Source organism: Anolis carolinensis, unplaced genomic scaffold, assembly GCF_035594765.1.
Source record: "Anolis carolinensis isolate JA03-04 unplaced genomic scaffold, rAnoCar3.1.pri scaffold_10, whole genome shotgun sequence".
Taxonomy (NCBI): Eukaryota; Metazoa; Chordata; class Lepidosauria; order Squamata; family Dactyloidae; genus Anolis; species Anolis carolinensis.
This window is the reverse complement of record NW_026943821.1, coordinates 1,408,105-1,425,573: the sequence shown is the minus strand read 5'-3', so window position 1 is coordinate 1,425,573 and position 17,469 is coordinate 1,408,105. Positions and strand designations below refer to the sequence as shown.

General features: G+C 41.3%; 2 protein-coding genes across 2 annotated transcripts in view; both read right to left on the bottom strand.

Annotated features, from left to right (window-relative positions):
* Nucleotides 1–2,740: 2,740 nt before the first annotated feature.
* LOC100558236 (uncharacterized) lies at nucleotides 2,741–10,306 on the bottom strand. The gene is made up of 4 exons (XM_003228728.4): nucleotides 10,106–10,306; nucleotides 7,443–7,805; nucleotides 5,488–5,620; nucleotides 2,741–2,953 (listed from the first exon to the last, which is right to left on the bottom strand). The coding sequence occupies exons 1-4, from the start codon at nucleotides 10,278–10,280 to the stop codon at nucleotides 2,932–2,934; spliced, it is 693 nt and encodes a 230-aa protein (XP_003228776.1). The 5' UTR covers nucleotides 10,281–10,306; the 3' UTR covers nucleotides 2,741–2,931.
* Nucleotides 10,307–12,767: 2,461 nt separating this feature from the next.
* The window catches only part of LOC134293735 (carcinoembryonic antigen-related cell adhesion molecule 4-like), a 37,022-nt gene continuing 32,320 nt past the window's right edge, over nucleotides 12,768–17,469 (bottom strand). Inside the window, exons 4-6 of the mRNA XM_062962259.1 lie at nucleotides 15,487–15,570; nucleotides 13,346–13,449; nucleotides 12,768–12,979 (exon numbers count right to left, since the gene is read on the bottom strand). Of these exons, the coding sequence (XP_062818329.1) occupies nucleotides 12,963–12,979; nucleotides 13,346–13,449; nucleotides 15,487–15,570 (205 nt within the window). The 3' untranslated portion in view covers nucleotides 12,768–12,962. The remainder of the gene's footprint in view (nucleotides 12,980–13,345; nucleotides 13,450–15,486; nucleotides 15,571–17,469) is intronic.

Below are 17,469 nucleotides of genomic sequence, written 5' to 3'. Positions count from 1 at the left end.
CCCCCCTCCCTTAGGAGGTTCCTCCTTGCCTCATTGTGAACTCAGGGGGCCCCAAGAAGTCATAAAGCAGAGCCTGCAGGAACTGGGGGAGAGAGGTCATCTGGGGTCACAGGCAGGCTGGACATCAGTCGAAGGACACTTTAGGGCAGGGGTTCTCAAACTTTTTCAACCTTTTTGAAGCCAAAGTTTCTTGTGGAGCTCCAAGAAATGTGTTGGGGCTCAGCAAGAGACTTGGGATTTCTTTAAGGACGAGGGGGATGCTGGGTTTCCAACTAAGGAGTCTGTGTGTGATCTGAGTGAATTGCAGGCAGTTGAAGGTGAGACTGAGTATGTTATGGATTCCAATGTTCGTTCCTTAGCAACAAGGAAAGGGAAACTGGTGAAAGGTCCATCTCTATTGGGATTCAACCTTCAGAGTTTTCCCGCAATATTAGATTAGGTCTCTGAATGGAGGGAGTGAAGTATAGATTAATTAGGAGTTCAGAGAGATTCAGCGAAAAATCCTTGAAACTCAGGTGTGTGAGACATGATCTCATGGCTTCTTGGTCAGGCTTGGGCATAAATTAAGTGATGTTTACTTGGTGTCTCTCAGAGAAGACAATGTTGTCAAAAGATTCAGATTTCTGTTTCAGCTCTCAAGTTCATGATTTCCTGTGTTTGTCTATGTTCCGGAAATTTGCCTTGGAAAAAGTTCCTGCTTTCATGCTTATGGATTTATGCCTGTGATCTTGACTTTCTTAACTTCATTTACCTTGCTATTTTTGGATTACCTCTCTTTTGCATTTATTTATTTTATTAATTTACAGTATTTATATTCTACTCTTCTCACCCCGAAAGGGACTCAGGGCAGATCACAATGTACATATACATGGCAAACATTCAATGCCGTTAGTCATGCAGACAGAGACAAAGACACAGAGGCAGTTTAACATTTTCCAGCTTCCAGCTTCATGAGGGTATGCTTGATTCCCACCACAGGGGGAGTTGCTGCTTCATCATCCACTGTGACACCGAGTCCTTGATGGATTACTTCCTCAATCTTCCACATACTGCTGGAGGATTTTTATGATGTTGTTAAATTAGCCTCCCCGCATAAGTGGTCCCTAAATTTCCTACTTGATAGATGCAACTATCTTTCGGGTTGCTTAGGTCAGCAACGAGCTAGTCATTGAATTCCTGTCAGCAGAAGGTGTCACCCCAAAGGATATTCCTCAAAGAATGTAAGCTGTTTATGGGGATTGTGTTGATGTGAGTCCTGTGCGTCGTTGGGCGAGTAAGTTTAAAAATGTTGAGGTGGGAACATCTGACTTGCGTGACAAACAAAGAGTCGGACGTCCTGTTACAGCAACCACTGAGTGTGACAAGCAAAGGGTTGGCAGATTGATTCAGGACGATTGTTGTATCGCTCCGAGAGAAATTTCAAGCATCATCGGCATTTCACAAGGACGTGTGGGTCACATTATTGCTTTGCTTGGCTATCAGAAGATCTGTGCACGATGGGTCCTGTGAGACGTTGGTTGTGGAAACAGAGTGTCGACTTCTTTCGTGACGGCTTCAGAAAACTTGTTCATTGTTGGCAGAAATGTATCCAATTGTCTGGTGATGATGTGGAAAAGTGAATAGTGGTAGTTAAAGAAGCACGTTCTAAGAATTATTTCTGTGTTTGATTTATTAAATTTTCCCATCCATATCCAAGTAACGAAGGTGGAGGCATAAATAAATAAATAAATAAATAAATAAATAAATAAATAAATAATGTGCTTAGATCTAATTTGGGTTCTAGACTACGGAGAGTCTAGAAGCCAAATCCCCATTTGACCTCATTCCACCATGACATTTGGGCCAAGTCTATATCTTGATTTATTAACCTTTCCATATATATATATATATATATATACATACATACACACACATACACACACACACACATATGTATATGTACAGTATAGGTATATATATATATATGTGTGTGTGTGTGTGTATCTCCTGATTTGGAGCCCCTGGTGGCACAGCAAGTTAAACAGCTGAGCTGCAGAACTTGCTGACCGAAAGGTTGGCGATTTGAAACCGGAGAGCGGGGTGAGCTCCCACTGTTGGCCCCAGCTTCTGACAACCTAGCAGTTCAAAAACATGCAAATGTGAGTACATCAATAGGTACTGCTCCGATGAGAAGGTAACGGTGCTCCATGCAGTCCTGCAGTGGCCACATGACCTTGGAGGTGTCTACGGACAATACCGGCTCTTTGGTTTCGAAATGGAGATGAGCACCAACTCCCAGACATGACTAGACTGAATGTCAGGGGAAAACCCTTAACCTATCCTGATTTAATTACATTTTAATGCCACAGAATGGTCCTCCAGGCAACTCTATGGTATGCTTCCCCTGGATGTTACTATAAAGTTGTGCTACAGGACCTAGCAAATTCCCAAAAAGGATATCTGGCTAGTTAATAATTGCAAATGCTTAGTTTGCATATAGCCTGAGCCGCCCCTGTTCTGGACCCATAGGTTTGGTAATAGAATAGTGTTATACTCATATCTATGATTTTAGGTAAACACAATCTGGCTAGGAACGTTATATGTTATCATAGATGTATGGTTTTACTGTACCTACATGGACTTCAATATTAGGACAGGCAAAAAGACATGATTATATTAATCCCAATCATAGTTGGTGTCATTATTAATACCCCACTTTCCGTCTAATCCCTTCCAAAAAGAGTAAACACAGAGAAAGGACTATGTCTTAAAGCATGTATTTTTTTTGAACATGGGGATAAATCAGGTTTTGTTTTGGGGTTCTGGATAGATTTAGGTACTGGACCAAATGCCCGGAACCATTTCGTCATGGCTTCCATATGGACGCAGCTTCTCTCCTGGACGAAAGATGGGCCTGGTTGGCGCTCCTTCCCAGTTTGGCAATATTCTGGATTAAGACAGCTCGTTGTTGCGCCTGGAAGAAGAAAACCAGTCCAGAATCAATGGATGAAAAATCAGAATCATGTGGATCCTCCTCCTGGACGCTTCTACACTGTAAAATGAAAGCAGTTTGGCCCCACATTAACTGCCATGGGATCCTTGGAGTTGTAGTTTTGAAAAGTCCATAGCCTTCTCTGTCTGCATCTATAATGTAGAAGTAATCTAATTCAACACCACTTTCACTGCCGTGACTCAATGCTGTGGTGGATGAGGCACCCGCACACTTTGACAGAGAACACAAAGAACTTGTAAAACTACAACTCCCAGTATTCAAAAGCATTGAGCCATGACAGTCAAAGTTGTGTTGGACTGCATTCATTCTGCAGTATCCATCGTGCACCCCCTGAATGTGAGTTTCCCTTTCATTAAATAATAATAATAATAATAATAATAATAATAATAATAATAATAATGGATCATATCCTCAGCTGCTATAAGAAAATTGCACAGACAGACTACAAACAGAGGCACAACCATGTGGCCCAAAGGATCCATTGGAACTTATGCCTCAAGTACCACCTCCCAGCAGCAAAGAACTGGTGGGATCACAAACCTGCAAAAAAAAGTCTTGGAAAATGAGCATGCAAAGATACTGTGGGACTTCCGAATCCAGACTGACAAAGTTCTGGAACACAACACACCAGACATCACAGTTGTGGAAAAGAAAATGTTTGGATCATTGATGTTGCCATCCCAGGTGACAGTCGCATTGACGAAAAACAACAGGAAAAACTCAGCCGCTATCAGGACCTCAAGATTGAACTTCAAAGACTCTGGCAGAAACCAGTGCAGGTGGTCCCGGTGGTGATGGGCACACTGGGTGCTGTGCCAAAAGATCTCAGCCGGCATTTGGAAACAACAGACATTGACAAAATCACAATCTGCCAACTGCAAAAGGCCACCCGACTGGTATCTGCACCCATCATCCGAAAATACATCACACAGCCCTAGACACTTGGGAAGTGTTCGACTTGTGATTTTGTGATACGAAATCCAGCATATAGATCTTGTTTGCTGTGTCATAATAAAATAATAATAATGATACCGCATGGACTCAATTCTAATTCTCACCTTTTTTTGACTAAATTACCTTCCCAAAATTAGAGCGCGCATTAGATTCACGTAAGATGGCAAATGCTTTTTTGGGTTTCAGAGTTTTCAAAACAGAGGTGCACATTAGATTCAATGTTTTGGTGCTAAATTCATAAATACAATAATTGCTACATAACGTTACCGTGTATTGCTTTTTCTGTGGATTTGTTACAAAACATGATGTTTTGGTGCCCAATTTGTAAAATCATAACCTAATTTGACATTTAATAGGCTTTTCCTTAATCCCTCCTTATTATCCAACATATTCGCTTATCCAACATTCTGCCAGCTCATTTTTATTGGGCATTTTTATAGCTGTTGGGTGAAACTTGCTATAATGGTAGAACTCATTTACCATTCTCAGCACACTACGTTTCAGAATGTTTCACTTATCCACGGATTTTTGGTGAATTTTCAAAGTTTGCATTAACAACATTTTTAATAATAAAGAATATAAAGAATATGTGTTCCTGGTTTGAAAATGTTATTTCCTGTTTAAAGTTCTTACTTTGAAAGTAGTTGTTCTACTTCAGTCCTTCTCTTTGTAGTTGGCTGCTGTTAGGGAGGGACAAATCTCTCTCCCCGCTATCCTGATTGGTACTTTCTTATGCTGATGCAGTCTGGGAAATGTAGTTTAGGGCAGGGCCTTTGGAATTCTCTGGCATAGAGCTCATCCCTTCCCAAACTACGTTTCCCAGAGTTCTGTGCTGTTTCTAGAAAGCACTGCTCCCTCCTTTCCCGCTTCTAATGGCGATTTACAGAGGAACTGGAGCTTTTTTTCCTTCTTTGCCTACATGCCTGCTTGCCATAAAAATGAAAATCAAGCTGATTTTGGGAGGGAGCCTTCTGAAATTGACAAAACTAAAATGAAAAAGTTTGGGGTAAGTTTTGATTCTAAAATATTTAGTGTGCAAATGCATCAGATATCATTGCCAGCTTATAATACTTCCAAATTTCTTCTGAATTCCGAGACTTTAGAAATGTTTGCACATGTCTGTTACCTTACTGTATATACTCGAGTATAAGCCTAGTTTTTCAGCCCTTTTTTAGGACTGAAAAAAAAACCTCCTCGGCTGAGGGTGAGGGTCTTGGTGGGCTTATATTCAGGTCAGCTTATACTCAAGTTTATATGGTATATTTATTGTCTTAGCCGGGCTATTTAATGGTCGGGGGCTTAACCCGACCCGGGCTTCGAACTCATGACCTCTCGGTCAGTAGTGATTTATTGCAGCTGGTTACTAGCCAGCTGCGCCACAGCCCGCTTCACTGGTGAGTTTTTAATCTGGAACTTTGGTTATTAATTCTGGTTAGCACAATGCTCACCAGGCTGCTTCCTCCCATTTTATTGTGGTCTAAATCCCATATTAATCTTCGGCAGAACGCATTAACAAAAGAGAGAGAGCAGAGCAACATTACCCCATTGAACTGGCGATGATTTTGTAGGAGGTGACGATAGCAACGGCGGAGGCAAAAACGACGCAAATCACAAAAATCCCAGCAATGGCTCCTCCGGAGAGGCCTTTGGGCTGTTTCTTGTGTGGCAAACCCTCTGGAGAGACAAGGAAAAGGCAGATGGGAATCAAGATATGTGCAGACTCCAAAAGATCTCGTCTTCAGGATTTGGCATTTCTTGATGCTCTCCACCAGAACAAAGTACCAACACTTTTAGCTGGCCTCAACCCAAGTCAAATCAGTGTAGTAAAGGGTGAGTTAACCTAAACAGTGTTGGAGCTAGGAGACAATATGGTGTAAGAGGTTGAGTACTGGACTATCGGCTCACATCCCTGTTAAGACATGGAAACCAACTCAGAATGGCCAAGTCCATTTTCTCATCCTAAGAAGAAGGTAATGGAGAAAGTCTTCTGAATAAACGTGTCCAAAAGAACTCTTAGATAGGGTTGCCATATGTTTGTGAACTGGACAGAAGCTAAGAGTGCAAACTGGGAATGCTATTAAATCTCATTGCAAATATGTAGAGATGTGCAGCTCAACCAGTTCACACCCCAACCACCATTAATAATGATGAATGTGAAACCACCTGGGATTGATCCTGCAGCAGATAGGTCAGAATTGGAAAGGGATAATGAAAATATGGCTCTCAAGTCATTGGTTTCCTGAGTGGAAGACACTTAAGATAGAAGAAGTAGACCAAATTCTTGAAAGTATGAAATGGAGCACTTTGGGAGAACTAAATAAAGTTATTGAGAGGTTGAAATAGGGCACTTTGGAAGAAGTACATAAAGTTCTAGAGTGGGTGAAATGGGATACTTTGGAAGAAGTACAGTAGAGTCCCACTTATCCAAGACTTGCTTATCCAAGCTTCTGGATTATCCAAGGCATTTTTGTAGTCAATGTTTTCAATATATCATGATATTTTGGTGCTAAATTCGTAAATACAGTAATTACTACATAGCATTACTGTGTATTGAACTACTTTTTCTGTCAAATTTGTGGTATAACATGATGTTTAGATGTTTAATTTGTAAAATCATAACCTAATTTGACGTTTAATAGGCATTTCCTTAATTCCTCCTTATTATCCAAAATATTCACTTATCCAAGGTTCTGCCGGCCTGTTTAGCTTGGATAAGTGAGACTCTACTGTACATAAAGTTGTAGAGAGTATGAAATGGGACACTGTATTCTTCCAAAGCATCCCATTTCACACCCTCTAGAACTTTGGAAGAAGATAAAGTTCTAGAGAGGATGAAATGGGACACTTCAGAAGAAGTACATAAAGTTTTAGAGTATGAAATGAGGCACTGTATTCTTCCAAAGCGTCCAATTTCACACTTTCTAGAACTTTGGAAGAAGACAAGGTTCTAGAGAAGATGAAATGGGACACTGTGGAAGAAGTACATAAAGTTCTAGAGTATGAAACGAGGCACTGTATTCTTCCAAAGCGTCCCATTTCAGTCTCTAGAACTTTGGAAGAAGATAAAGTTCTAGAGAGGATGAAATGGGACACTTCAGAAGAAGTACATAAAGTTCTAAAGTATGAAATGGGGCATTTTATTCTTCCAAAGCGTCCCATTTCACACTCTCTAGAACTTTGGAAGAAGACAAGGTTCTAGAGAAGATGAAATGGGACACTGTGGAAGAAGTACATAAAGTTCTAGAGTATGAAACGAGGCACTGTATTCTTCCAAAGCGTCCCATTTCACTCTCTAGAACTTTGGAAGAAGACAAAGTTTTTGAGAAGATGAAATGGGACACTCCAGAAGAAGTACATAAAGTTCTAGAGAGGGTGGAATGGGACACTTTCAGTTGAAGAAGTAGACAAAGTTCTAGACAACTTGAAATGGGACAATTTGAGTGGAAGAAGTAGACAAACCTTCAGAGAGTGTGAAGCAGTACTTAACACATTTTACCTTTGATCACCAAGAAAACCTGCCCTGCTTCAGAGGAAGTTGTGCTGTTTTTAAGGATGAAAAAGTATGTAATGTCTTCAATGGAGAGTTTCTCAATGTACAAGGAGCAGTTCTTTCTCAGGGTCTCCCGCCCCGTGTAGGCGGGCTTGTGCTGCACTTTCTTCGTCGATGTGTCATAGACCAGGATCAGGCTCGGGTCGGAGATCTCCCACCGGTACCAGCTGCAGGAGATGAAGTTCTCCATGCCGCCCTTGGCGACGAGGGTGGCGCCCATTCCCACCAGAGGAAACCAGGGGTCCACCGTGACCAGGATGGTGTAGTTCAAGGCGGAGGCCAGAGATAGGCAAGAACTCAAAATGTAGCCTAGAAGGGGAAAGACATGGACAGAGTCAAAGTTAGGCTTGCGGCAATTCTCCCAAGGACGAGACCATCGCAACTGGAAGAGCTCCAACTCATGAGAGTTCCAAAGCTGGACAATCATGGTTTTCGGTGCTGGATCACAAAGGCATCTCGACAACCCTGGAGAAGGAGGGATTAAGGGCATTAGAAGAATTGCACTCATCCACAATTTGCATCATCTGGAGACTTGGGTTCAAATCTCTGCTCGGTCATGGAAACCCATTGGGTGACTTGCGATGGATCACTCTCTCAGCCTCAGAGGAAGACAAAGGCAAACTCCCTGATGGTCAAATCTTGAAATAGTCAGAAATCTTGCACTCCTTACAGATGGTCACCCAGCCTTTGTAATAATAATAATAATAATAGTACCCTATATACTCGAGTATAAGCCGACCCGAATATAAGCCGAGGCACCTAATTTTACCACAAAAAAACTGGGGAAAACATTAACTCCAGTATAAGCTGAGAGTGGTAAATTTCAGAAATAAAAACACATACCAATAAAATTACATTAATTGAGGCATCGGTAGGTTAAATGTTTTTCAATATTTACATAAAGCTCCAATTTAAGATAAGACTATCCAACTCTGATTAAATCATTATTCTCATCTTCTTCCATGTAAATATGCGTATGTATCCTTTTAATAATAATAGAGTAAAATAATACATGTAATAATAATAATAGTAATAAACACAGGAAAATAATACATGTAGTAATAAATAGAGTAAAATAATAAATATAATAATAATAATAAGATCAGAGTGAAATAATAAATGTATTATTATTAATAATAAAAATAGAGTAAAATAATTGTAATAGTAGCCACAATAGAGAAAAATAATAAATGTAATAATACCAATAATAATAGAGAAAAATAATAAATGTACCATATATTCTCAAGTATAAGCTGACCCAAATATAAGCCAATCAGGACCCGCACCTGAGTATAAGCCGAGGGCGGCTTTTTCAGTCTTAAAAAAAGGCTGAAAAATTAGGCTTATACTTGAGTATATACAATAATAATAATAATAATAATAATAATAATAATAATAATAATAATAATAACAACAGTTACATAATAATAATAGTAATAGGAGCAACCCCAGGGGCCATCCAGTCCAACTCCCTTCTGCCTTGCAGGAAAAGCACAATCAAAGTACTCTCAACAGGTGACCATCCAGCATTTGTAATAATAATAATAATAATAATAATAATAATAATAATAATCCCAGTGGTGATGGGCACACTGGGTGCCGTGCCAAAAGATCTCAGCCGGCATTTGGAAACAATAGACATTGACAAAATTACGATCTGCCAACTGCAAAAGGCCACCTGACTGGGATCTGCGCACATCATCCGAAAATACATCACACAGTCCTAGACACTTGGGAAGTGTTCGACTTGTGGTTTTGTGAAACGAAATCCAGCATGTCTATCTTGTTTGCTGTGTCATACAACATCGTTGTGTCAATAATAATAATAATAATAATAATAATAGCAGTTCCAGGGGCCATCCAGTCCAACCCGTTCTTTCTTCCTCGTGGCTCGAAGTGGGTTACAGAATATTTAAAACACACAAATATTGCAAAAAATATCACAAACCCACATATTAAAATTTATTCCTATAAAAGCTACACATTAAAACATACAGTACTTCCATAAAATACACTCTAGAACAATGATTCCCAGTGGATACTACCACCCCCTGGTGGGCACTGGAGCAATCCAGGGGGGCGGTGATGGCACCTATTAGGGCACGGGGGCGGGGCCAGGGGAGGGGCGGGGCCTCTTCCCAAGAGTGTGAGACAGGGCTGAGCCTCTGTATACCTGCCCGGAGGCGCTTGTTAGAACACGGGCATGGGGTATAGAGGCTCAGCCCCATCAGGCACTTGGGAAGAGGCCTCGCCCCCTCCTCTAGCCCCGCCCCCTGCATCCAGGACAGGGATAGCAGCTCAGCCCTGCCTCAGAGCTCGTAACTCCGCCCATCCCAGTTGGGGCCTCCCATTTGTGGCCCTGCCCCCCCCCTCCCAGCCGTGCATCTTGGACTGGGGAGAGGCTCAGCCCCGCCTTCTTGAGCAGGAGCCACGCCCACCCCTCAAAACCATGCCCCCTTTCCAGGGGCGCTGAGTAATATTTTTTCTGGAAAGGGGGTGGTAGGCCAAATAAGTTTGGGAACCACTGGTCTAGAACTTTGTCGACTTCTTCCACTCAAAGCCCGGATACCCTCTGATCCCTCCAGCCATTTCCCGCCCCGTGTTCACACCTGTTAGGAGCAACCCTGGCCAAGGACTCCTTCTCCTGCCAAGATAATATCTGCACGGTCCCTTTGACCCACTCGGGGGTAAAATATTCGGAGTCCTCTCCGTCTCCATCCAGATGCCCAGTCGCCTCCCATCCTGGTTGTCCCCAGAGACGGAGAGCACTGGTACAGTCGGCATCCCTCAGGCACAGTCTCCTTTCCGCAAGCTTGGAGAACTCGGAATGCCTTTCCCACCCGCTCACATTGTGATCTCCAGGGCAACAGGAGAAGGCCACGAGGCAAGGGACGGAACCACGGCACGTGATGTCTATGCCCACAGTGTGCCCAGGGCGAAGTAGGATGGGAACAATTGGATCCAAACATCAATATAGGATTGGGCTCTCTCTGCTCAAAGTATTGGAAGGGGCACCCAGAGGCCATCCAGTCCTTCTGCCATGCAAGGCAAACACTCTCCAAAGTTGCCCAATAAAACAACTCCAATCCTCACTGAATTCTAGAGCTGGAAGGGGCACTCAAAGGCCATCCAGTCCAACCCTTTTCTGCCAGGCAAAGAAACACCATCCAAACCCTCCCGATAGATGGCCATCCAGCCTATGCCTAAAGGCCTCCAGAGAAAGAGACTGAATCTGGATCCTAGAGTTGGAAGGGCCACCCAAGGATCATCTAGTCTTCTTCCAGGCAAGAGGACACCATCCAAGCCCCGCAACAGATAGCCATCCAGTCTTCAAAACCTTCAAAGAAGGAAAGAGATACCACAGCACTCCAAGGCAGTCTATATTCCACTGAATCTGGAAGAGGCACCCAAAGGTCATCTAGTCCATCCCCTTCCTTCCAAGAAAGAAGAAGGGCAGGGCTGTGGTGCAGTTGATTAGTAGCCAGCAGCAATAAATCACTACTGACAGAAAGGTCATTGATTCAAATCCCGGGTCAGGATAAAGCTCCCAACTGTTAATAGCCTAGCTTGCTGCCCACCTGAGCAGCTTGAAAACAGTTGCGGCTGTGAGTAGAAAATGTAGGTACCACCTAGGGAGGGAGGCTACTTTGACTTGATTTACGACACCATAAAAATCCCAGTGTGTGAAGAGCAATGAGGAAGTACTACCATCAAAAAGGACTCAGTGTCACAAGTGGATGATGAAGTGCATCTCCCTGTTATAGTTCAGCCGTCAGGATCTGTCCATCCACAGGAGACGGAGTTTGACTCAGATGCTGATTCGGATTTTGGGCCTCTCCAATGGCTTTGCAAGTGCCTGAAGTTGTGATTTCAGAGGAACAGATAATTGGGGAACATTCCGATGTTCACTCAAGGCTGGATTCGCCAGATGGAGTTGTTGCAGGGGAGGATGTGTCTTTTGATCGGAGACAATCTATCTTACAGGATAGGAGTAGAAGGGAGTTTGTGAGAAGAAGTAAATGCTTACCTCTCAAGTGCTCCAATGATTACTTTCCCATGTGAAGCTGTGAATGTCCTGACTCTCAGTAGCCTTCAGATTTCCTTAAAGGTACCTCGCTCCCTGTTTTCGTTGCGGTGTCAACGTTGCCATCCTTGGGAGAAGCATCTCCGTTCCAGTCTCCTGATCCTTGCCTTGTTTCCATGCTGTTTCCAGGATCCTCAGTTGAGGATCGTGCCTTGTGACTCTCGAGTATACCTTTCCTTGTTAATCTTGTTCCTGCTGCTTTTCAAAGATTGCCTTTCATGTGGATTATAACAGATGGTTTTTATTGCGTCTTGTCTCTGATTCTTGCAACTCCTGACTACAAATTGACTTTGACTCTTTGTTGGATTTATTTAAGTCCTGTTTGTGGATTACAACTTTATAAGACTTTAATGAACTATCTACTGAACTGTTGAGGACATATTATATATATATATTATATATATATATTAAACAGCTTTGCTTGTGAATCTGGCTCAAGTGTGGTTTTCTCTCGTAGCCTTGGGGTGCAACACTCCCCCTGTGGCCAGAATTGAACATACCCCCATGAAGCCGGAAGCTGGAAAATGTTAAATTGCCTCTGTTGTCTGTCTGTATATGTTGTATGTCTAATAATGGCATTGAATGTTTGCCATGTATGTGTGCATCGTAATCCACCCTGAGTCCAATTCGGGGTGAGAAAGAAGAGCGGAATATAAATACTGTAAAATCCAAGCCATTTTTGTAGTTAATGTTTTCAATATATTGTGATATTTTGGGGCTAAATTAATAAATACAGTAATTACAACATAACATTACTGCATATTGAACTACTTTTTCTGTCAAATTTGTTGTATAACATGATGTTTTGGTGCTTAATTTGTAAAATCATAACCTAATTTCATGTTTAATAGGCTTTTCCTTAATCCCTCCTCATTATCCAAGATATTCGCTTATCCAAGCTTCTACCGGATAAGTGAGACTCTACTGTACATAAATAATCCCAGCCTTCCCAATAGGTAGCCTTCCAGCCTCTTTTTCAAAACTTCCAGAGAAGGGGAACACCAGACACTGAGTCCTAGAGTGGGAAGGGACCCTCAAAGGCCATCCAGTCCAACCCCATTCTTCCACAACGGAAGACTCAACCCAAGCACTCGAGAAAGGCTTCATTACACTATGCAACAAGTTAGCCATCCCTTCCTACAAATAACATTTTGTGTGATGAAAGAGTGTGGAGACATGGAGACCAATGACCACCGGTGTGTTTTTATTCCCTCCGTGGATAAGTTGCAGTCTTTAAAATGTTTCGTAATGGTGTCAGGGTGTACATGAGCTTCTTTGTTATTTTCTCCTGATTGAACGAGTGGAACGAGCTTTTCTTCCCGTCTGGGAAGGAAGGAGTGTCAACCCTTCCGTTGGCTGGATGATGTTCTTCCAGATTGGAGTCATTTCTTGGCAGGACCTGGGAGAAAAGCAGAGGGTGGTTGGTAACCAGAACTGGAAGCACTTTGGCAAAGCTGCAATCCAAGGAAAAATAACTTCTCAATCTCTCCTTTCCAAGGAAGAAGTCTTGGAACCAGTACATGGTTGTGGAGGTGGAAGAAAGGTACACCTACACTATAGAATTAACACAGTTTGATATCACGATAACTTGCCATGGCTCACTACTATGGAATCCTAGGGAGTTTTACAGGGTCTTTTGCCTTCTCTGCTATTTAACCCTGGTGCTTTACCAAACCCCGCGGGGAAATGGTGGCGGGGTATAAATAAAATTTATTATTATTATTATTATTATTATTATTATTATTATTATTATTATTATTATTACCTTTACTTGGAACTGGTTTGCCTCTGCCTCTGCCTCTGCCTCTGGGTTCGGTTTCTTTCCTAACGTTGGGCTTTGGACTTCCTCGTTGCGGAGGTTTGGCCATTCTGAGGATAAATACAAAGGAACGATAAATAAGATTCACTATGTTATTGTAATTGTGAAATTACATATATCAAAAACTTGCTCTTTCTCAATCCTTTCTTTCCCATTTAACTGGACTAGGCCACAGCAAGGCGTGTTTATGTTAGATATATATATATATATTAGGCATGTCCAATCGATGAAAAAAAATGTTTCAATTCTCGTTTCTAAAGTAGGGGGCGCTGGTGCTTCGATATAGAAAGTATTTCCGATTTTTTCACCCAAAAATTTCAGATATTTCTGAAAATTTGTAATGATTCTAAATGTTTCTAAATTAGTGGACGTGCATGCGTAATCGCCCCCCCCAAAAAAAGGAACCGGGGGGGGACTTTTACAGGGCTCTCCTGCCCTCATTTCTTGAGCTATCCTCATCAACCCTAGCCCCCACCTTTGTGTCCATCGTGGAAGCTTCTGATTGGCCGGGGAGCGGCAGCCATGTTAGGCTGCGCTAAGCTCCCATTCTAGGTAGGTTGCAGAAACAAAATTTTTTTAAATATTTTTAAAAATATATTTTAAAAAATTTGGGGGGGGGGGAATTAACGAAACATTAAGAGACAATTAGAGAATGGGCCAACAATGGTTCGAATTACATTGCTGGTTGCACTGTGAGACAATGTCTCGGAATGCGTATCAAAAAGTGAGAACAATCCAAAATAATTCCGATATACGATTCAAAACGATTTTTTGGACATGTCTAATATATATGTGTGTGTGTGTGTGTGTGTGTGTGTGTGTGTGTGTGTGTGTGTGTTCCCTCACTTATCGCGGGGCTTATGGTCCAGGATCACCCGCAAAAAGTGAAAATCCATGCGGCTTCTCCTTCCTTCCTTCCTTTCGCTTCTCCTTAGGAAGGAAGTAGAAAGAAGGATTTATAATATTATTTTATGATTTATACTATTATTTTAGTGTTTATTAAAAGAAATGCGAAACAGCGAGTCCGCAAAAAGCAAACTGCAAAGTAGCGAAGGAACACGGTATGTTTTTATTTCAATGCATTTATCATAATTTTTAATGTTATTTATCCTTATAGAATATATTATTACATACAATACATAAATATTAGGCATGTGCAATCCATGAAAAAAATGGTCCTAAACTCACTTCGAAAGTAGGGGGCGCTGGTGCGTCATTTCTAAAGTCTTTTCCAAATGTTGAAGCAAAATATTCAAAACTTTCCAAAAATTTAGAATATTTGTAATTTATTCATTAATGGCGGATGTGCATGCGCAATTGCGAAAACAGCACTGGTGGGGGAATTTAGAGGACTCTTCCACCCTCATTTTTTGAGCTAACCTGATCAAACTTTGCACAGTGATAGAACACATTTACCACTGCTAGCTAACCAAATTTCAGAACTTTTCCCTTATCCTCTGATTTTTGGCAAATTTTCATAGCTATTATAGAAAACCATTTTTTTAATAATTGCATAAATCTGTTCCTGGTTTGAAAGTCTTATTTCCTGTTTCACTGGGTTGTCTTTATTTTGAAAGTTCTTGTTGTACATGCGAAAATTTGTTTTTGTGGCTGAAACTCTGTGAAATTGGTGGACAATGTTCCAGGAAACCATAATGTGCTATAATAGCACCATGTCCCTTGCACAAAGACAAAGTTCTGGCCCTGTAATAAAGTTTTGCCATGTTTTTGTGACAGAACCAGTCAGGAAGTGACAGTTATCAACCAGGAACAGAAATCACAGCACACCATCAAATGCTTCAAAAATGCATTGCTTTATTTCCGAACAAATAACGAGCCCATCACAAGAATGGGCTCAAATGCTTCGAAATCGTGTGTTAAATCCGAAGCGCTAGCCTGCGTCGGAACCCCGTTCACAAATTGAAATATATACAATTTTATTCCGATTTATGACGATTCCGATAAATTCGCCCATGCCTAATAAATATAAGGATAGTAACCTGTTGGGGGCAGGGAGGGGGGAACAGACATATTTTCATAACTTATTTATTATTCATTATGTAATATTTCATAATTTCATTACTTACGTAGACGGTTGTTTTTTCGGAGTGGCAGACAAGTTGGATTGATGAACTGATGGCGTTGGTGCTACCTGAGCTCCTTCTGCAGAACTAAAAAAAGAGAAAAAGTAAAACATATGAATGACTGAATTAATTAATGAATTAATTAATGGGTTACCGTTAGAATGAAGCAGTTAGACACTGCAAAATTACTGCAGCACGGCACCACCTAAACCCCTTTGGTTCAGTGCTATGGCATCCTGGGGGCTGTCGCTGGCACTCTTTGGCAAGAGACTTTGGTGTACACCAGGAGTTTTACACCAGAAACAGCCTTAGACACAAGTGAAAGCAAATATCATAGCAATGAATGAGCTTAGCAACTCCTTCCCCACAAAACTTTGCCGCTTGTGTCCAAAACCAGCCATCACCCCTTCCCGCAGCTGCGCATCGTCGCCAAAACGCTGCGTTGAGGATGCAAGCGGCAGAGTTTTATGGGGAAGGAGTTGCCAAGCTCATTCATCGCTATGATACGTGCCTAGATTTGAATGGCGACTATGTTGAGAATTGATATTTGGGTGTGGCTTTCAACTGCATATGGTAAATGTTTTCTCCTATACTTTGTTCATTTTTAATTCCAAAACATAATCTACTTTCTGGATAACCCTCGTAGAATATGTTAAAAATCCAAGGAAGAAAATAGTAAAAAGTACAATACAAATAGTATTGTAAAGTACTATAGTATTAATAGTATTGTAAAGTACTATTAGGAGCTCCGGTGGCGAAGTGTGTTAAAGCGCTGAGCTGCTGAACTTGCAGACCGAAAGGTTGCAGGTTCAAATCCTGGGAGCGGAGTGAGAGTCCGCTATTAGCTCCAGCTTCTGCCAACCTAGTAGTTCGAAAACATGCCAATGTGAGTAGATCAATAGGTACCGCTCTGGCGGGAAGGTAATGGAGCTCCATGCAGACATGCCAGCCACATGACCTTGGAGGTGTCTATGGACAACGCTGGCACTTCGACATCAAAATAGGTTATGATTTTACAAATTAAGCACCAAAATATCATGTTATACAACAAATTTGACAGAAAAAGTAGTTCATTACACATTAATACTATGTAGTAATTACTGTATTTATGAATTTAGCACCAAAATATCATGATATATTGAAAACATTGACTACAAAAATGCGTTGGATAATCCAGAATGTTGGATAAGTGAGTGTTGGATAAGCGAGGCTCTACTGTACAGTAATTACTACATAGCATTAATGTGTAATGAACTACTTTTTCTCTCAAATTTGTTGTATAACATGATGTTTTGGTGCTTAATTTGTAAAATCATAACCTGTTTTGGTGTTTAATAGGCTTTTTCTTAATCTCTCCTTATTATCCAACATATTCGCTTATCCAACGTTCTGCCGGCCCGTTTATGTTGGATAAGTGAGACTCTACTGTATGTATAAATTTTGGTGTATATATATATATATATAAAAGGGAAATGAAATTTCGGCCTAGGACAAAACATCAAAACTACACATCCCAGAAACACTAAACTTGGCAGCACAACCCCTCATCCATGCCTCTACGTTCATACAACAATAAGAAAAGAAAAATAAAGTCCTAATTAGAGGGAGAGGAATAATTGTTTTTATCCAATTGCTGCCAGTTAGAAGGCTAAGCTCCGCCCACTTGGTTTCCTAGTAACCCACTCAGCTCGGGGACAGGCAGAGTTAGGCCTCACTTAGGCCTCTTCCACACTGCCTATAAAATACAGATTATCTTATTGTAACTGGATTATATGGCAGTGTAGACTCAAGGCCCTTCCACACAGCTATATAACCCATTTATAATGGGCTTAATGTCAGGGAAAAACCTTTACCCTTGACCTTAACTACCACCAATTCCTCAATACTTTATTTCCCAGACCACCAGACTTCGCCACAGCAACGTGTGGCTGGGCACAGCTAGTAGTTTATATAGTAAGATGGTATATAGTATATAGTAACTTATTC

What these genes read in the sequence shown, in the direction of transcription:
- LOC100558236 (XM_003228728.4), bottom strand. Translation starts at nt 10,280, where the DNA reads ATGCCGACTGTACCAGTGCTCTCCGTCTCTGGGGACAACCAGGATGGG. An exon ending in GCCAGGGTTGCTCCTAACAG is followed by an intron (nt 7,806 to 10,105) that starts GTGTGAACACGG and finishes TTCCCCTTCTAG; the next exon opens with GCTACATTTTGAGTTCTTGC. An exon ending in GGTTTTCTTGGTGATCAAAG is followed by an intron (nt 5,621 to 7,442) that starts GTAAAATGTGTT and finishes TTGTCTCTCCAG; the next exon opens with AGGGTTTGCCACACAAGAAA.